The 21,366-nt window shown below is 40.7% G+C and overlaps 1 protein-coding gene across 11 annotated transcripts in view; it reads right to left on the bottom strand.

Annotated features, from left to right (window-relative positions):
• Positions 1-261: 261 nt before the first annotated feature.
• Positions 262-21,366, bottom strand: part of Phf8 (PHD finger protein 8) — a 107,435-nt gene continuing 86,330 nt past the window's right edge. For 10 of the 11 annotated variants that reach the window (XM_070040410.1, XM_070040404.1, XM_070040412.1 and 7 more), the window contains exons 19-22: positions 19,946-20,041; positions 7,099-7,208; positions 3,776-4,109; positions 262-2,878 (exon numbers count right to left, since the gene is read on the bottom strand). In XM_070040410.1, the coding sequence (XP_069896511.1) occupies positions 2,790-2,878; positions 3,776-4,109; positions 7,099-7,208; positions 19,946-20,041 (629 nt within the window). In that variant the 3' untranslated portion in view covers positions 262-2,789. The remainder of the gene's footprint in view (positions 2,879-3,775; positions 4,110-7,098; positions 7,209-19,945; positions 20,042-21,366) is intronic. The other variant, XM_070040413.1, reaches the window with a different exon arrangement.

Here is a 21,366-nt window from a genome sequence, read left to right as displayed (position 1 = left end):
TCAGGCCCCCTAGAATTGCTATAACCTTTTCTGCTCACTGTACTTATGATTACCTAAGTTCAGATGTGTGAAATGAGAATTGTGTTCTTCCTAAAAGGCAGATTATCAGTCCTCTGATAAGGTATAAGGTTGGTAAATGTCCACTGATAATTAGCTGAGGGAAACACAAAGAGAAACTCTTATTTCCTTGAACCCCATACACTTGCACCACCTTTACCACCACCACCTTCACCACCACCACAGCCACTGCCACAAAAAGAATGCCAAGCAAAGCAATTGCCAAGATAAATCACTTTTATCTCTATAGGAAAGGGAGGATCTAAAAAAAATATAAATTACATTAGTAACACAACATAAGAAAAACAAGGGCAAAAAACAAGAGAAATCCAGATGATGTTACTCTAACCTATTTATAAAAAGGCCCTGCATCAGAAATTCACAATCCTACCCACTTCTAAAAATATATTTAAACATGTACAGAAGCGGTGGGTTTGTTTTTAAATTGTTTGCTTTTTTGTAAAAATATATTAAAGGTGAATAGAAATCCTCTCTCCCTGCCCCTATCCCACCCCCAACTCTTGCTGGGGATTGGAGATCAGAGGTAACTATCTCACCATGTCCTAAACCTTGGTTGCTACCACTCCTAATCCCTCCCCAACTTACTTCACTTAGAACCTGAAACATTAAAAGAACAAAAACAAAACAACAAAACATACTAGCCTCTTTGGAAAAGCATAACTCTGAAGGTAAACTTGCTTTTCATTGGAAATAACACAAAACAACAGACAGGAGGCTCCAGGAACCCAACTAAACTAAATGAACCCAATCAAATAGAGGCTGGGTTCAGTTCCATACAAAGTTCTAACAAAGAAACAGAGGAAAGAGGTTAGGAACCAGGGGGATTTGCTAGCAATTAGCTGCCTTGAAAGATCAAGAAGGGGTGTTAATGGACAAAAGGTCTGGGCACCTGGTCTTGGTGACAGCAGTCAGTGTCTAGTCAGGCATTTGCCCACACAAGGACAGAGGCTTCTTCAGCCCTTCCCCTTACAACCCCTTGCTGCCTTGAAATCCCCAAGATAAGTAGAGCTGGGTAGAAAAGAGGGACTGGGAATAGGGACCTCAATGCTAGGCTGGGGGTGGGAGGAGGAGGGGGAGGTAGCTAGGCTTTTTGCCTTTGGTGTGACTAAACAGATGACTGCTTGGCCCCTGGGGTCCCCAAGATAGGAAAGCAAATGGACTAAGGGACCCCTGATTCCAAGGAAGGACAGTAAAGGTCGGTCTATAGGCAAAGGAAAGACAAACTAGACACAATGAAGATAGAGGAAGCCTCACAAATTCCCTGTGGCCTGCATGGTAGCTGTTAAATTCCCCCCAAAATATCAAGCAAGCTGGGATGAGGTTGGCGTGGAGGTTAGAGGACAAAGATACATTCCACTTGGGTAGTGCCAAAATGGAATAAGGGAGGAGGCATTCTCCAAGTCTGGATTGCCAGTGAGGCAAGACAAAAAGGAGGTGGGGGCACTATCTGGACAATGGAGACAATCACAAAAGAAGAATGGAGAAGGGCGGGTCAGATGGTCTGCTCCTTCCCAGATGTGCATCTCTTCTTCTAGACATGGGCCATCTTCACTCTGCTTGAACGTTGACCTGTGGTCCAGAGGTGCAAAGGCCCAGAGGTGAAGATATGAGTTCTGAGGTCTTCTTCAGACTAAGACCTCAGGTAGGAAAAGAAGCATGGAGGCTCCCAATGAAGATCCCAGAGGTGGCTGTCTCACCATACCCTCACTGAAATGTCCAGGCTGTGTTCTGTGGTATAGGTAGATGGAGAAAGTAGGCTATAGGGCCACTGTTATCAGCTTCAACGATAGGTGATTTCAAGTTTCTGGGACACAGTTTTCTATCTGCCGGGGCCTATCCACAGCCATGCATACTCATGTTCCATAGGACCTCCAGATCCAAGCAAATCCCCAGAGATCACTATGGAACAAAATGCTTCATATATAGCCAGTCAAAAACAGCCTCCTTCTGCTGGATCCTATTATAGTCAAAGGCCTATAAGGGGCCTGGGTCTGGTCTCTCCCCATTTTGAAGAATAACAGAATTTTCTTTTCTTCCCAAGGATAAGTGAGGTCATCCTTTCTAGTCCATCTAGAAAGGCCACAGTGGGGCAGCAAGGAGATTTGGGCCCCATTCTTTTTATCCATAAATTATTTGGCAAGAGGGGGCAATGAACACAGCCTTCTTCCAGGACCAAGCCTGAAGGTGGGGCATATCTACTGGATTTAGGGAAAGAAAGGGAGGGAAGTGTAGGTACAAATGGGCAGGCTTCTAGAGAAAGGCTAGAGTTGTAGACAATCTTGAGTACTGGGCCTCCCATTTCAAGGCCACGCATATTGAGGTGCCCAGGCTCTCTTCCTGCCTCTCTCATTCTGCCCTCTATACCTGGGGGTTGGGTGGGAGAGACACAAGTATAAAGCACAACACAAATGAAAGGGGAGGAGGTTAGAAAAGCAGAAAAATGGATTCTAGTCAGTTGGAAACCTTTTCCATTTACCTGCTACTTGGGAGAATGGAAAAGGAAAACAGGATAGTCATAGTGAAAGTGGAAAGGTAGCCGAAAGGAGTCATTGAAGGGGTCTGTGGGAAAGTCCGTGCCTTTGGTCAGTCCCAAGAAAGCAGGACAGTGCACCTCAGCACCTTGTCCGGGGCAGACAGGATCCAGGAGTGCCCCAATAGTTAACAACGGAGAAGGCAATGGGGGTGAAGGGTGGGGCACAAAGGGGATCAGTTCACAGAAGTAGTTTGCCATTTCTGTGGATTTTCAGGATACGGCCGAGTCTCTGCTTTGCTGTGGCCAGGCCTTTTTTGGGACGCTTTCCTGTGAGGGAAGGGGAAAGTAAGCAAAGGGTATGGAAAAGGCTTTACTGGCAACTCTGCAGCAACAACTGTCCTTAGGTCACTTCCCCTCCTGTTTCTCTCTCCACAAAGTTTCTTCATCCTTGGGCCATACTGGACAAGAAACCCTCCTTAACTACATCTATCCAATACCATATACCTTGGCTTTTCCTCCTCCGACCTGGTGAAGCAGCTGTAAACTCCCTGGTTATAGTTTGTCTTTCCCACTGCTTTCTTTCTTTGGTCCAATCCTTTTCCTTCTAAATTTCTTCCGGAACATGAATGTGCTTCCAGGTCCTTTTATCCAGCTCATCAGGGTTGAATAACTGCCTGGTTAACGTATACAACCCAGTGTTCCTGATGTTTCCATCCTTAGAGGCTTGTTTCATTAAAGCCCACATTCTTGTTAATCCTTACTATCACACCCACCTAAGTGTCCTTGAGCTGTATACTCTAGGGGCCAGGTTTTGAGGGCCAATGTGGGGGAAAAGGGGAACTTGAATCTTACCTCTATTGTCTCTTTCTCTCCCCACATCAATGCACCTCCTGTGTCCTAATTATTACTATATTCAGTTTATTCCTTCCTTTAGTCAGAGCTCCAGCTTCTCTTTATTCCTGCCTAAATCTTTGTATATGCTTCCTTCCAAGCTATTTCCCAATTCTAGTCCACCCTCCACTCTAACCACCAAAAGAACCTAAATCTAATAAACCTCTACTTAAATAGCAGTCGATCTCTCTAAGTCCCATGAGCTCATATCCAATCATCTTAATTTGGCCTTCAGTGTCTTTCTCCTTGGTGTTCTCATCTGTTAGAGCACATAGGGTTTGGAGAAGGTGGCCCTAAGCTTCCCTTGTTTCTACCACTATATGTCCCATGTACCTTGTCCGGTTTGATTGCTCTGGGAACCAACTGAAGGACGCCGTTGGGTCAAGAAGACACCGGGGGCCATGGGTGTGGTGCTGCGGTTTGCCTGGGCCATTCCAAAGGCATTAGGACGAGCAGTATACTCATGGTCAGCAAGACTTCCAGACAGAGCTTCTTGCTTCGGCTCAGGAGGCAAGGGTGAGGAGGATGTGAGCTCCTGGGGTGTAGAAGCCAGTGTTGGGGCCGGTACTGTCACATTAACATTGGTGTCTTGAGGGCGAGGCTGTACTGGCTCTTTCAGCAAAGGCTTCTTCTTGACATATTTCTTCTTTTGGGCCTTCTGAAGCTCCTGAAACACAGCCAAGTGGGAAAAGAGATCAGAAGTAGAGAATAGCTAATTTCCCAAAAAAGCAGTAAGACAATTATCAATGTAATTTTGAAATCTGCCTTTTCCCTACCCTATCCAAGTCTAACCTGCTAAACACAACATCATCTTTCACATGAGGTCATTTCTTTGATACCATCTACCCTTAAGGCAGCACTGCCACTTAAACAGTACAGTGGCAAAAGAACTGCAAATGAATTTGGAGATTTGGCTTTTAGTCCTAGCATTATCACTGAGGTAGATCATAGACTTTTTGATAGTACTAAAACCAATTCTACACCAATAGCTGATGCACTTTACTTTATCTTACTTGTTATAACATCCCCAAAGAAGAAAAACCCTCATTTACAGATTAAAAAACTGAGTTGCAGGAATATTACATAACTTGACAACAAAGCCTCTGAGTTGAAAATAGTCAGATCCAGTACTTAACCAGGTCTATTTGAAAACATACCCTGAATTTTTTTTTCAAATTTGAGTAGAAAGATTGTTAGCTTTGAAATGAGAGAAGCCTGAGCTCAAATCCAGGGCTGTACTCCAAAATTAGATGACTTAGTCAAAGATCCTAATCTTCCTGAATCTCAGTTACCTGATCTGTAAAAAGGGTAAATTAATATCTGCTATTGTCATAGCCTATGGTAGTAACTTAAATGGTAAATTATCCCTTATTTTTCCAATGTCTTTTCTTCTTGCTGGTCTTTTTCTTCTAACAGAGGACATGAAAACTCTTTTAAGCCACTGGGTCTTAAAACATCAATTTTGGAAAGACAGAGTTATGTCACTTCTCCCCCAATCTTGGATTTCATCTATCCATTAATGTATGGATTGACTATCCATGGCATAGTTGATCCTTATATAATGGACATTTGGAACCCTGAGAGCCTGGGAAAATGGTGGTGAGAACCTGTGAATGAACTCAAGCTTTTAAATGCTACATAACCAGACAGACCAAACCAGTGATTACATTTCTTTGTCTTCTCTCAACAACACTATCAAAATCTTGCTGCCAAACCCTCTTCTTTGAAGTATGCTGTGATCAACCCAAATTGAAGTTATTCCTTAGATGGCCCTAAGTGCCATTTTCTCAACTGTAATTAATTTATCTGTTTATTTTAAAGCAGCATGACTCGTTTTTCAAATTACAGCTTATATGTAACATTAAGATATACATAATAGAAGTTCTAGTCAAAAAACCAACTGGCCTGTTTGATCTCTGTTAGTCCTTGACAACGGCTTTCAAGAAACTTTTTAATTTTAGCTCCACAGACCATCATATAAAATATATATACATTTGGTATCCCATTTGATTTAAATATCAAGCATGAAATTTGAAGTTAAAGGATATGAGTTTGAATCTTCTCTCCTTAATTTACTGGTATTTTATCCTGGATTATACACTTAGAGTTTCATATTTTTTACCTTTAAAATAATTAAGAAATTATCTACTGAACATGTGCACTGACCATATTATATTAAACATTATACATACAAGTGTCTAACATAAAACAGATGCCTAATAATGCTCTATGCTGTAGGATGTGGTATGAGAAGTTAAGGAGACATTGACGAAGAAAAGAACCAGCAGAGCTGGGAGCTGGTGGCTCATGACTATAATCTGAGCTATTCAGGAGGCTGAGATCTGAGCATCACAGTTCAAAGCCAGCCCAGGCAGAAAAGTCCATGTAACCCTTTTTTTTTTTTTTGTTATTGTAGAGTTGATATACAGAGGAGTTACAGTTAATGAATCAGTTAATGAGTAATATGTAGATTTCTTTTTGAACCATGTTTTCCCTTCTGTCACCTTCTCCCAGTTTTTCCCTCCTGTCTCCAATTAACCATACCCCAACTGGAAGTGGAACTATGCCTCAAAGTGGTAGTGCTAGCCTTGAGCATAAAAAGCTCAGCAATAGACCCAGGCCCTGAGTTAAAGCCCCATGACCAACAAACAGAAAAAAGAAAAAAGAAAAAACAAAGGAAAGAACCAGCAGTTTCACCTCTAAATGTTTGTAGTGTTTCTGAGCACATTATATGTGTTAAACAAATTTGTAATGCAAGATATGAAATTGATTCTAATAAAGGTGACTCTTTAGGACAAAAAATAGTGGCTAACATTATCTTAAGAAAGACAAATTGGAGAAGAAAAAATCTACTACTATACCAAATTTCAATAGTGATAGGTGGTTGATAATTTTTATTTTGTGATAATTGGGGGTTGGAACTCAGGGCCTCACATTAACTAAATAGTTGCTCTGTCACTTCAGCCACACCTCCAGCTCTTTTTCTGCTTTAGTCATTTTCCAGATAAATAGACACTCACACTTTTTTGCCCAGGGTTAGCCTTAGACTATTATCTTACAACTTACACCTCTCACACAGCTAAGACTATGTTGTTGTTACTGCTATTGTTGAGATGGGGGGAGGTCCTTAGTAACTTTTTGTCCAGACTGGCTTTGAACTGCAATCCTCCTGATCTTTGCTTCCCAGGTAGGTGGGATTAGTAGTGGGCACCACCATAGCGAGGTGGTAGCTGAGAACTTAAGTGTACTTAACAGAGCCATTTCCTCAGGACTGTCTGAGGGCAAAGGACAGATCAAATCCTTCCTATCAGTGGGTTTTCTGTTGGTTTTTTTGGTTTTTTTTTTTTTTTTTTTTTTGTGTCTGTATGGATACTTAACTCAGGGCCTGGAGCTCTCTCTTGGCTTTCTTACTCATGGCTGGTACTCTACCACTTCAGACATGTATCTAATATAACTCTAAATCATGTCAACTGTATAACCTTTGGAAGTAGCTTGTCATAGAGCTAGTATGTGAAAGGGATGGTATACTGCCAAGGATAAAGATCAATGGTCGCCTGAGACAATGATGAGATCCTATTAGCCAGAACATCTAAGCTTTGAGGCTCTAAGGGAAACTGGGATTGGTAGCAAGATCATGCCTATGTGTCAGCACTTACCTGCTGTGCCAGCTTTGCAGCTGCCGCAGCCAAACCTGTCTCAATAGAAGCAACTCGGGTCCCCTCACGCACAGGACGGTCCTGCTTGGGTAGAGTTGGGGTCACACGTGCTAAGAGGGAAACGGTACAAGGTGTTACTATCTAAGATATTTATCTGGATGTCAATTATATTTTCTAGCTACTCCAAAGATCGTCTTTTTTTCCCTTCTATACTGGGGATTGGACCGAAGCCTGTCCTTGCTATGAAGCAATCTAACAAGTATTTTAATACTTGAGAAACACCCCTTGTCTCTTCAATGTTTATTTTTCGTGCCAGTCCTGGGCTTTAACTTAGGGCATGGGCGCTGTCCCTGAGCTTTAACTTAGGGCATGGGCGCTGTCCCTGAGCTTTTTTTGCTTAAGACTAGCACTCTACCACTTGACCACTTCTGGCCTTTTTGGTAATTTATAAGAGTCTCACAGACTTTCCTGCATGGGCTGGCTTTGAACCTGCATCCTCAGATCTCAGCTTACTGAATAGCTAGGATCACAGACATGTACCACCAACATCCAGCTCAAAGTCAGTCCCCCACGCACACCCCCGCCAAGGTATATTAGTCTTCCTGCTTCCCATGAGGTAAGAAGCTAATTTACAAATACTCAAAACACAATGAGTAAAGTGATTACAGTTGTTCATGTTTTTCGCTCCTTGCCAAACTTTCCAATTTTATTTTCCTCACCCATTGTTATGGTTTCACTGTCCCTCCAAACTCAAGTGGAACTTTATCACTTGAACAACCTTTATAGAGGTACCAGCTAAGTGCTAGATAGGGTTTGGATGCCAGTCTGAGCAGAAAGGCCTGTGAGATCCTTATCTCCAACTAACCAGCAAAAAGCTGGAAGTGGTAGACCATCAGCCTTGAACATAAAAGCCAAGTGTGAGTCTGAGGCCTTAAGTTTAAGCCCCAGTACTGGGACCAAAAAACCCCAAACAAACAATGGATAAAACTTGTTATCATGGGAGTGGTTAGTTACAGAAGGGTGATTTTAGCTCTTTTCCCCTCTTTCCCTCTTTTTCATCAAATGGTACCTTCTGCTTATAGAGTGATGGAGCAATGTTTACCAGGTGCCAATATCCCACAGCTGGACTTCTCAGCCTCCAGAACCATGAGGCAAATAAAATTCTTGTTTAGAATTTACCCAGTGTGTGATATTGTTATAGTAGAAGAAAATAGACTAAGAAACCGTATCTTCAGTTCTTCTAAACAGACTGCTTCCTTATTACACTCCCCAAGTATGCATACTTCATCCTGTCTCCCTATGTCTTCATCCTCATCAACACTGCCTTTAGTATGCTTCTTCCCTTTTGTCGACCTATTCAAAATCTATCTAACCTTCCAAAATACCCTGACAGTAATTTCCTATGTAAAGCATTTAGGAACTTTTTGGTTCCATTGATTGTTTTTTCTTCAGAAAACTTCTGTTTCAAACATAGCACATATAACTTTATCTCATTTATATCAATGGGTGTCATTTTGTCTACACACCAAAAGAACACATTGTTTATAAACTCTTTTATATTCCCTTCACACTGAATCAAAAAAGTTACTTTTCAATAGGAAGTATATAGCCTCAGAGCATTAGGAATGGGTTTTTAACTGCAGAATGCCAGCTAATAAAGGTAGCAAGAATAACTGAACTAGAAAATCTCTAGTTTGCAAATCCTACTGAAACAAGTGATTTTAGAGAATTGATATTCACATAGTACCAATGTTATCACTTCACAGAATATATACTAGTCTTGTCATCACCTTAGGTAATATACTCAAGTACTAACTTTAGTGACATTAATATATTGTGATATTGCTGTATATTACTTTGAAGTGGCTCAGTAAAAACTAAAATACCCAGATATAGATGAATGAATGATGGCAAAAAATTATAATAGAAGAATTCAGTTATTGATAATATGGATGCTTCACTTTAATGTATATTTAATAATGGATCAATTTGTTGAAAGTACATTATATGCATGCATGGAAAAAAACAAAAATTTCCATAAAATAAAATTTTAAATAATGAATGAGACCAAGAGATTTTAGCAGCCAATTGTAATGTGTATTCCTTGAATGAATCCTGGTTTGAATAAACCAATTGTAACAGGTGCTTCTGGTACTATTAGAGGAAATTTAAATAACAATTTGGCATAAGATGATATTAAGAAAATAAATTGTTCAGGTGTCATATATGGTATTGTGGTTATGGAAGAAGATACCAGTTTTTAGAGATTCATATTAAACTACTGAGGTTGAGATGTCATAACGGGTGACCATAGTGAAAAGGCAAAAGGGCTTTTGAAAATTTATTTCTCAATAACAAAGGAGGAGGCAACAATGCTTGAGAAGAAATGTACTCGTTATCTTGCCCATGTAATTGTAACCCCTCTGTAAGGTATTTTCACAATTAAAAAAAAGAAAATTTCTCAATAAAAACAATGAGATAATTAGCAGAATTTGTGCAATAAGTTTTTCAGTACACTTAACTAAAGGCTTGCAAAAATGTAGAGAGAATTTACACAAGAATAACAAATGAATCTCAGAACATTGACCTCTGAAACATTTTAATTCACTGTAGACATATCCACTTTTCCTCAGCTTAGAGGCTGCCTTGAAAAATAACAGCCTACACTCCCAGTGATGTAGTGAGTAGAAAGGTGCCAGAGATTTCTTTCAAAGCCTAGTGCTAAAAGTCTCTCCCTGGGGAGGATTTATAAGACAAAGTATAAAGGCAAGGGCTTAATGTCCCAGTGGTTGAAAGGTGATGCATAACCATTGTAGCAAACAATGGATGAATTCCCAAGCTTAAAAGGAAGCTAAGGAATGAGATGGTCATAGGATATTGAAGCTGGGCTTCTAGAAAGCCAAATAGGTATGTGGGGGCTATCTGAAAGACTTGAGAAGACCCTAAGCACACACTTTTAGTTGACTTTGAGGCTTTGCACAGCAGGAAATGAAAGCTAAGGCAGAGTAGTAAATTGCCTAGCTGAGCACTGAAGTTCTGGACCAACAAGGACTGTTACAAGAGGCCCTTAGAAAGGCACTATGAGATTCTGGCATTTAAAGAAATCTGTCAAATCATCAGAGTGCAGTTGTTAGTTGTAAAATCACTTAACAAATAACAATGACAACAAGCAACAACAACAATGAACCCTTGCAGGCAGAGTTGCCACAGCTTGCTTGCTTTTCTTTCTTTCCTTCCTTTCTTCTTTCCTTTCTTTTCTTCTTTCTTTCCTTTTTTTCTTTCCTTTCTTTCCCTCCCTCTCTCTTTCTTTCTTGTCTCTCTTGGGGCTTGAACTCTGGGCCTAGGCGCTGTCTCTGAGCTTTTTGGCTCAAGGCGAGCACTCTACCACTTGAGCCATAGCACCATGTCTGGTTTTCTGGTGGTTAACTGGAGATAAGAGTCATAGGGACTTTCCTGCCTGGGCTGGCTTTGAACTGCAATCCTCAGATCTCAGCCTTCTGAGTAGTTAGGATTACAGGTGACTGGCCTGCTACTGCATTTTACATGTCTACTTCTCAAAAGAATTCTAAGACATACAAAGAAAAAATTATATACATAAGAAAAAAAGTAGGGTAGAGCACTGGCCTTGAGCTGAAGAAATGAGGGACAGCGCCCAGGCCTAGAGTTCAAGCCCCATGACTAAATAAATAAATAAACAAATACATAAATAAATGTAATCAACAAATTCTCCCTGGCTTCTTAGACAAAGTTAGACTTACTAGATAAGGACTTTTAATCATCTATTTTGTAAATTTGGAATATAAAGGAAGGCATATCTAGAAAGGTCTGAGAAAGATTTCACAAAAAATAAAACCAATAAAAAATATATCCAGGGCTGGGAAGGTAGCTCAGCGGTAGAGTGCATGCCTCGCAAGCATGAGGCCCTGGGTTCGATTCCTCAGCACCACATAAACAGAAAAAGCCGGAAATGGCGCTGTGGCTCCAGTGGTAGAGCGCTAGCCTTGAGCTGAAGAGCTGAGGGACAGCGCCCAGACCCAGAGTTCAGGCCTCATGACCGGCAAAAAAAATAAAAAAAAAATATATCCAATTAAAAAAAAATATATATATATATATATATATTTGTCGGTCGTGGGGCTGAACTCTGGGCTTGGGCGTTGTCCTTGCATTCTTCAGCTCAAGGCGAACGCTCTACCACTTGAGCCACAGCGCCACTTCTGGTTTTCTGGTGGTTAACTGGAGATAAGTCTCATGGACTTTCCTGCCTAGGCTGGCTTTGAACTGTGATCCTCAAATCTCAGCCTCCTGAATAGCTAGGGTTATATAGGCTTGAGCTACCGGCGCCCAGCTATTTTTAAGAGAAGTGCTTGAAAAGTTAAACAAACTGAGAGCCAGTGGTTCTTATCTGTATTGTAATCCTAGCTCCTCAGGAGTCTAAGATTTGAGGGTTGGGGTTTGAAGTCAGCCAGTTCAGGAAAGTCTATGAAACTCTTATTGCCAAGTAATCACACAAAGAGCTGGAAATGGAGCTGTGGCTCAAGTGGAAGGGTGCTAGCCTTGAGCAAAAGATCTCAGGGATAGCGCCCAGGCCCTGAGTTCAAGCTCCAGGACTAGCAAAATAATTAAAAAGTTAAACAAAAAGCAAACTGGAACACATCTTCCTAATAATGAGGAGAAACCTACCAGGACAAAAGTTATCCTGGGAATGTGCAATCATACAGAGACAGTTCAAAGAAAACAAAACCTGTTCAGATAAGAGGGGATTTTTGACAGATTCCAACTAGAGTCACTTGGGCTTGCCCTTTCAAAAGTAATTGAAAAGCAGGCACCGGTGTCTCATGCCTGTAATACTAGCTATTCAGAAGGCTGAGATCTGAGGCTTGTGGTTATAAAAATTAAAATAAAACTTCAAGTACAGACTTACTACCATAAGCTTCTAGGCCAACCCTCAGAGGAGTAAAGTAAACCTGTCTTCTTTTGGTGACCAGAAAGTAACCAAAATGGACATCACCTCTTCTCCCATAACAGCAGTCAGAGTTACTTCTTCAGAAGGGGAAATGAATGCAGAGAGCCTGGAAAAGCAATCAAGGCAAAGACTTTTCCCCCTCAGAGGTTCTATATCCTTCACCATGGCCTTCAGCAGTTGCACATGAGGACCTCTGGGCATCACATCATGGCTCACTGCCCCTGGAAGGCTAGCACATAAACAATGGGCTGACTGGATTCCAGAGGTATATGCTGGAAGGGACATCCAGTAAAAAGGGTTAAATAATGCATGAAGAGCTTGTGCAGGCTGAGTGTAGCCTCTGATTAGGTCTGAGGACAGCTATGTTTATAGCCTATAGGCTGTCCAATGATCATGATAGTCATGTAGCTCTCTCCTAGAAACACTAGTCTCCTCTCTTGGGACTCCACCTGTCTAGCACAAACCCTATTTATCTTCTTTTTCATTAATCTTTATCATTTACTACTCAAAAAGTTAAATACTAGTTAAATAAAATAACTAAAAAAAAACCTTACTAAAGGGTTTAAACAACAGATTTGAGCAAGAAGAATCAATGACCCTGAACAATCTAATTGAGATTATGTGTTTAGAACAATCTAATTGAGATTATGTGTTTAGAATTTTTAAAGAACAAAAGAAAATGAACAGAATGAGAGACATTAGGAATAAAGAATAAAGAAAACTTGAAGAAACAGGGGTATCACTGAATCATAGGTGGGGTGGTACAGTGGTACAGTGATTGTGTAGCATACACAAAACCAGTGTTTGATCCCTAGCACTAACAAAAGAAAAAGAAAATAGTTGAGAACTTTCCAAACTTGATAAATTCAACAACTTGAACAAACTAAAAAATACCACACATCATAATCAAAACTAAAGTCACCTGGTTGTTGGTGAGTTATGCCTGTAATCCAAGCTACTCAGGAGGCTGAGATCTGGGGATCACCGTTTGAAACCAGGCAGAGCAGGAAAGTCTGTGAAAATCTTTTTTTTTTTTTTTTTTTTGGGTCTGGTCGTGGGGCCTGAACTCTGGGCCTGGGTGCTGTCCCTCAGGTCTTCAGCTCAAGGCTCTACCACTTGAGCCACAGTGCCACTTCTGGCTTTTTTCTTTTTGCTTATGTGGTGCTGAGTAATCGAACCCAGGGCCTCATGCATGCAAGGCAAGCGCTCTACCACTGAGCCACCTTCCCAGCCCCATCTGTGAGATTCTTATCACCAATAAACTGCTCAGAAAAAGCCAGAAGTGGCACTGTGGCTCAAGTGGTAGAGCACCAGCCTTGAGAAAAAGAATCTCAGGGACAATGGGAAGGCCCTGAGTTCAAGCCCCCCCCACACACAAAAAAACCCCTGCCATTACATGGCAAAAAGCTGAGAGCTTGAGGCCATGAGTTCAAAGCCCTGTTACCAGCACCAAAACCAAAACCAAAAACAGCTTATTATCACAAACCACATATTCTAGAAAGTAGTAAGAGATGCTCTTTAAAAACACATACAAAGCTGGACGCCAGCAGCTCATGCCTGTAATCCTAGCTACTCAGGAGGCTGAGATCTGAGGATCGCAGTTCAAAGCCAGCCCAGGCAGGAAAGTCCACGAGACTCTTATCTCCAATAAACCACTAGAAAACCGGAAGTGGCACTGTGGCTCAAGTGTAGTGTGCTAGCCTTGAGCTGAAGAGCTGAGGGATAGCACCCAAGTCCAGAGTTCAAGCCCCACGGCTGACAAAATAAAAAAAAAAAAGAATAATGTACTCTGTGACAAAAATAGTGTAAAAAAGAATAATAGACTATAGAAGATAATTTGAAAGATAAATTAGAATGTTAATGTTAAGCCTCAGGATAGCCACTAAGAAATACAAAATAGATTTTTATTTATTTATTTATTTTTTTGGGTCCAGTCGTGGGGCCTGAACTCTGGGCCTGGGTGCTGTCCCTCAGCTCTTCAGCTCTAGGCTAGTGCTCTACCACTTGAGCCACAGCGCCACTTCCGGCTTTTTTCTTTTTGCTTATGTGGTGTTGAGGAATCGAACCCAGGGCCTCATGTATGCAAGGCAAGCAGTCTACCACTGAGCCACCTTCCCAGCCCCAGACAAAATAGACTTAAAGACAAAAATCATTAGTACAAAGAATATTCTTTGTTGGTGCCTAGATTGAACCCAGGGCCTCACATATGCTAAGCAAATGCCCTGTGATAAACTATACCCCTACTCCCCAAGATCAACGTTTTATGACTAAAGAGTCAAGCTAACAAGAAGATTTACCAAGTACAAAGGCTGGGGTATAGCTTAGTAGTAACAGTGTATGTCTAGCTGCTCAAGGCCCTGAGTTCCCAATAACAGAAGTAGGCACTGATAGCTCCTACCTATAATACTAGGAAGCTGAGATCTGAAGGATCACGGTTTGAAGTCAGTTTGTACATCCATCTCCAAAATAACAAAAAGTTGGAGGTGTGGCTCAAGTGACAGACCACCAGCAAGTTCAAGGACCCGAGTTCAAACCCAGGTACTGACAAAAAAAGTAATTAATAATAATAAAGGGATAAACAGTTGGAGAACTCAAAACTCTATAGTCAGTAATAAAACAATTAGAAAATCAGCGAGGAACTAGAGATGTCATGTCTAAGGTTTACTTAAGCTGCCTCAGAAAAAGGAATAAAGCAAACATAGTTAAAATGAAAATTATTAACTCTTGAGAGAACAAAAACTAAGACATTTATGGCACTGACCTAATTTTCTATATGTTTTTAAGTTATCTAACAAAATTTATCTTTTTTTTTTTTTTTTTGGTCCGGTCGTGGGGCTTGAACTCTGGGCCTGGGCGCTGTCCCTCAGCTCTTCAGCTCAAGGCTAGCGCTCTACCACTTGAGCCACAGTGCCTCTTCCGGCTTTTTTTTTCTTATGTGGTGCTGAGGAATCGAACCCAGGGCCTCATGAATGCAAGGCAAGTGCTCTACCACTGAGCCACCTTCCCAGCCCCCTAACAAAATTTATCTTAAAAGGAAAAACATACGTTGTATTCTCATGCTGGTATCCACAATGAGTTAGTTATTATAGTAAAATAGTATATTTGCATATATTTCTATTTATAGTAATTTTTAAATACCTAAAAAGGCTAGTTTTTTTTCACTTTTTTTTTTTTTTTGTCGGTTGTGGGGCTTGAACTCTGGGCCTGGGCACTATCCTTCAGCTCTTCAGTTCAAGGAGAGCACTTTGCCACTTGAGCTACAGCGCCACTTCCGGTTTTCTGGTGGTTTATTAGGGATAGGAGTCTCACGGTCTTTCCTGCCAGGGCTGGCTTTGAACCTCGATCCTCAGATCTCAGCCTCCTGAGTAGCTAGGATTACAGGCATGAGCCACAAGCGCCCGGCTCACTTTTTGTTTTTATTGCAGTAGTGGGGTTTGAACTCAGGACCTGGCTCTTGATAGGCATGCACTGACATTTGAGCCATGCTCTCAGCCCTCTGCTTTTAGTTATTATTCAGTGTCTCTCACATTTTATGCAGCCTTGAACAGAAATCCTCTTATCTATACTTCTTGCTTTGCAGAGATTACAAGTGTACATGCCCATGTGGGGTCTTGCTAAACTTGTTGCTCAGGCTGGTATTGAACTGCAATCATTCCAGTCATCTCTCCTGAGTAGCTGGGGTTAGAGGAGTGAGTCTCTGTGATAGTCTTGGTCATATGACTCACTTTCCACAAAAGGATGTTAAAAAGAAGAGAAACCCAGCAAGGATCAGTGGCACATGCCTGTAATCATAGTACTTTAGAAGCAGAGGCAGAATAATGAGTTTGAAGTTAACTTAGGCTCTGTAGGCAAGACTGTCAAAAAAAAATCAAGACCTGGAGATATAGCTTAAAGGTAGAGCACTTGTCTACTATGTGCAAAATCCTGCGTGCAAAAAAAAAAAGGGAAAAGGTTTGGAAGAGGGGGAACTAAGGAAGTCTGTTAATTCCTTTTCTTTCTGCTCTTCTGAACTACAACCTGCTCTGGAAATACAGTAGCTATCTGTGACTCTATTAAGGATGCTTGAGACGTTCCTCTTAATTAAATGTAAATACTGTGCCTAACAGATATGCTCAATTAAGGATTTCTTAAATAAATAAGCTTTCTCATACACGGCCAACTGGAATGCATGTTGGTATGACCTTCTTGGAAGGCAATTCATCAATACTTATCAAGAACTTTTGTGTGTGTGCGTGTGCATGTGTGTGTGTGCCAAAACTAGGGCCTGAACTCAAAGCCTTAGCATAGTCCCTTAGCTGTATTGCTCAAGGCTGGAGCTCTATCACTTGATCCATAGTTTCATTTCAGGCTTTTTTTTAATGGTTAATTGGAGATAAGTGTTTCACAGACTCTCCTGCTCTGGCTTTCTTCAAACCACAATCCTCGAATCTCAGCCTCTTGAGTAGGTAGGATTACAGGTGTGGGCCACCTGTTAAGTACTTTAAAAACATTTATATTAACAAACTGTTGGCAATGATGTATTATTGGTATAAGTCTAAACGATCTCCATGATATATTATTAAACAAGAAAAGAAAGAAGTAAGCCGGCACCCGTGGCACACACCTGTAATCCTATCTACTCAGGAGGCTGAGATCTGAGGACTGCGGTTCAAAGCCAGCTCGGGCAGGAAAGACCTTGAGATTCTGATCTCCAATGAAACACCAGAAAACCAGAAATGTCACTGTGGCTCAAGTGGGAGAGCACTAGCCTTGAGCTGAAGAGCTCAGGAGGGACAGTGCCCAAGCCCAGAGTTTAAGCCCCACAACTGACCAAAAAAAAAAAAAAAAAAAAAAAAAAGACGTAGCAACATATAAAATAACATTTCAACTGAGTAAAACAAATGTAAAAAAAGATAAACTAGAAGTTGTGGTTTATTCCAAATGGAGCATCACATTTTTATACTCACAAATTTCAACATTTATACTCATGTATTTTTTTTGGGGGGGGGGGAGGGCGGTTGTGGGCCTGAACTCTGGGCCTGGGCGCTGTCCCTCAGCTCTTCAGCTCTAGGCTAGCGCTCTACCACTTGAGCCACAGAGCCACTTCTGGCTTTTTTCCCCTGCTTATGTGGTGCTGAGGAATTGAACCCAGGGCCTCATGCATGCAAGGCAAGCACTCTACCACTGAGCCACCTTCCCAGCCCAATACTCATGTATTTTAACCCTTTTAAGGTTTCATTCTTAATAAATTATAAGAAATACATTCACGTAAGATGCTTACTTCAAATGTTATCACTAATTATGAAAATTCCAGAAAAGCGTACATGCTGCACATTAAAGGAGAATTTAGAACTGAGCTCCAGTGGCTCATGCTTGCAATCCTACTTACTCAGGATGCTGAGGTCTGAAGATCATGGTTTAAAGCCAGCCCTGGCAAGACAAGTCCATAGGACTCAGCTCCAATTAACCACCAAAATGCCAGAAGAGGAGTTATGGCTTAAGTGGAAGAGCATTAGCTTTGAGCAAAAAAAGCTCAGGGACAGCACCCAGTCCTTGAGTTCAAGCCCTAGCACTGTTCTCCCAAAAAAGGGAGAACTGAGGTATAATCCATTCAGTAAATATTATGTGATCATTTAAAATATTTATTTATAAACAAAGACATAGGAATATACTTATAATATTAACTTTAAAGGCCAGATAGGGCTGGGCGCCAGTGGCTCATGCCTATAATTGTAGCTACTCAAGATGCTGAAATCTGAGTATCATGGTTCAAAGACTCTCATCTTTAATTAACTACCAAAAAAGCCAGAAGTAGAACTGTGGCTCAAGTGGTAGAGTGCTAGCCTTGAGCAAAAAAGTTCAGGAATAGTGCCCAGACCCTGAGTTAAAGACTCAGGACCAGCACAAAATGAAGATAGGTTTATTGGTTTAAAGTTTTGCAGTCAATCTTTAGTAAATGTAGAATATTAATCACAAGACAACATATGGTATTAATATCTTCATAGAAGGAAGGTGTAGAAAGAAAAGAGGCATATCAGAAGTTAATGAAAAGAACTAAGTCTAAGCTAACACTAGGAAGGCCAAATAAGACTGAGTGAGAACAGCAGGCCCTTTATTTTCTGGATAACATACATAGATCTCAGTATCCTCTATGGCAGACTTTCAGTTTCTCACACCTCCTGGTGCACATGCCCTTTCAGAATATGTCTCCAAAGTTCCCTATCAAGAGGTACAATCTATCTCCCCAGCCCTGAAATCAGGGTATGGGCATATAACTTGCTCTAGTCAATGGGACAAGAGTAAACATGATACACACAGAGGCTTGAAATATACTTGTGTATTGAGCCCTATCCCTTTCTTGCTACTGGACATCCTCTGCTGTACTGTGAAGAAGCTTCGGCTTGGAAGAGACTATATAGAAAAGTGTCCTATCAATCTAGGTCAGATCCCATACAGCTGAGGGAGATCTTACACCATGTAGCCCCACACAAGCTAGCTCACATAGGAATAACAGCAATCAACCTTCAGAACCATGAAAAATGATCAACTAGTATTTAACTTTCACAAGTCAAATTATCATTATCATGGTCTATAAAGTTTGTGAATTTTATGAGCTTTAACAATACAACTATTTCTTCCACATCGGGTGATATGTACATTTCTTTCCTTTTGCTTAATGTAAGCTGTTCCCTCTTTCCCTCTCATTCCCTCCCTCCCATCACTGCCCTGAGTTGCTTAGTTCATTTTATCAATGTCCAGTGCAGTTGATGGGACCCTCTGTTGTATATTTCCCGTTTCCCTCTGATTCTGTGCCCTCCTCTTAGCTTCCTTCAGATGTGCACACACACATACATATACACACACAGCATATATGTGGTCAAGAACATGGAATCATTTAGAAATGATATGACATATTGAATGGAGATCCTTTGTTTCTTGAGTCCTGTTTACTTTGTCATATCTCCTTGAATTTTGAATTTAACATCCATATATCAGGGAGACCATGTGCTGCTTGTCTCTCTGCTCCTGGCTTACCTCGCTCAAAATGATTTGTTCTAGTTTCATCCATTTCCCTGCAAATGCCATTATTCTGTCCTTTCTAATAGCTGCATAATATTCCACTGGATATAGGCACCACCATTTTTTGATCCATTTATCTGTAGTGGGGCATCTGGGTTGTTTCCATATCTTGGCTATTGCGAACAGTGCGGCAACAAACATGGAGGTGCATGTGTCCTTGTATCCTGGTTCCTGTTGCTCAGGGGAGATGCCTAGGAGTGGTATGGCTGGGTCATAGGGGAGATCTATATTATCTTTCTGAGGTACCTCCAGACTGCTTTCCAAAGTGGTGCTATTAGTGTACATTCTCACGAGCAATGCAGTAGGGTTCCTCTTTCTCTGCATCCCCACCAACATTTGTCACTGGCTAAATTTAACTAGTGTTGTTTTAAGCCACTAAATTTTGGATAGTTTGTCAAGCAGCAATGACATACAATGTAAAAATCACCCAGCCAATGAAATGGAGAAAGTCACTTTATCCCCCTCTAAATTCTATGTTCCCCTTAGTGATTCCTCAGAGATGACTTCTCAATAGGTAAGTTTTAAACCTTGTAGGACAAAACAGTTAGAATAATTTTCCTCTGTGACAAAAAATTTACCAGAGGGCCAGCATGATGGTATCAGAGGTTCTTAGAAGTCTTAGGATACACTTGATAAAATCTGCTCAAGGTCTTTTTCTTTTCATCTCAACTCAGAGACTATCAAAATCAACATGTTCCATTGCCTCTAGTTCTGCTGAATTGATAACAAAACTGTGTATCACACACCATTTTAGCTCTAGCATATTATATGTAGGCTAGACAAATGTTTGCCCTGGAGCGTTTGAGGTTTAGAATACTGGATCACCTTTAGGACTCCATGGAGCATCATCTGAATTCTTCTTTTTCTTGGGTCGAGATTTCAAAGCAGGGTCATCATCATCAGACTCCAGGGAAGGATAGACTATAGAGAAAAGAGAAACAGAATAAATTAAGATTTCATCCAAAAGGAGGGACAGAATAATACGTGTCTCAGTTCTGCTGACTCCCATACAAATATGTCCTTTATGCCATTCACACTCAAGCAGGAGTTCCTGAACGTATCACATACATTTATAACTTTTATTACTTTTGTACCCTTTTAAGCAAAAGTCTTACCCTTGCACTAACCTAATTCTTTTACTTGATTTTTCTGGCAGTATTGGGATTTGAACTCGGGCATCATGCTTACTAGCCAGGTGTTCTATCAGAGACACGCCTCAAACCTTATTTTGCTCTGGTTATTTTGAGATATGGTTCACTTCCTGCCCGGGCCCACACATGTATGACAACTATTTTTTTAGGCTTCTTTTCATTGCACCAACCACCACATCCAGCTTCCCTCTGTTGAGATGGAGTCATTTATACTTTATATGATTCTCCCAAGAAGCTAACATTACAGGTGTAAGCTACAAGTGTCCAGGTTTGATTCAATCATCCAACATCTATCCAGTGACTGAGTTATCTTTTATAATTCAGCTCTAGAATTTCTCCCTTTAAGAAGTCTTCCCTCATGTTACTAATCTGAGTCAGACACCTGCAACAAAATACTAGTAAATCAAATTTTGTAGCATAAAACCATGGCCAAGTACAGTGGCTGAGGCCTATAATCCCAATTATTTGGAGAAATGGAGAACTGAAATTTGAGGCCAGACTAGGTAAAAAGTTAGTGAAACTCTATCTCAAAGAACAAGCCAGGCATAGTGGTTCATGTTTGCAATCTAGTACATGGGATAGGATAGGAAGATTACAGTTGATGCCAGCTCCAAGTCAAAGCAAGACCCTATTTGAAAAATAAAGCAAAAAAAAACTGGGTACCTGTTCTCAAGCATGAGTCTCCAAGTTCAAGCCCCAGAACTTCCCCCCGAAAAGAAGAGAGTATCATGTATTATGACCAAATGGGATCTATCCTAGGAATCCAAGAATAACCAACATGAGGAAAATCAATATAACAGATATTAGTATAACAAAAGACAAAGTAACCAAAACAAAATGTGATAGAGTAGAAAAAGCATTTGACAAAATGAAGATTAAAGAAAAATTCTTAAAAATACAATACCAATTACCAAGATACAGGGCAATTATGAAACCCACATCACACACAACAGTAAAAGACTAAGAGCTTTCCTCTAAGATCAAGAATATAAGACAGGGGCTAAAGATATAGCTCAGATGGCACTTTTAAGTAGGAATCAAAATAAAATACTAATGAACTGAAGAAAATAAAGATAAACATATGGATATATCCCA

This window comes from Dipodomys merriami, unplaced genomic scaffold (assembly GCF_024711535.1).
Source record: "Dipodomys merriami isolate MVZ:Mamm:240054 unplaced genomic scaffold, mDipMer1.0.p SCAF_3, whole genome shotgun sequence".
NCBI classification, from domain to species: domain Eukaryota; kingdom Metazoa; phylum Chordata; class Mammalia; order Rodentia; family Heteromyidae; genus Dipodomys; species Dipodomys merriami.
Note: the sequence above shows the minus strand (reverse complement) of the source record. Positions and strands in the feature narration are given on the sequence as shown.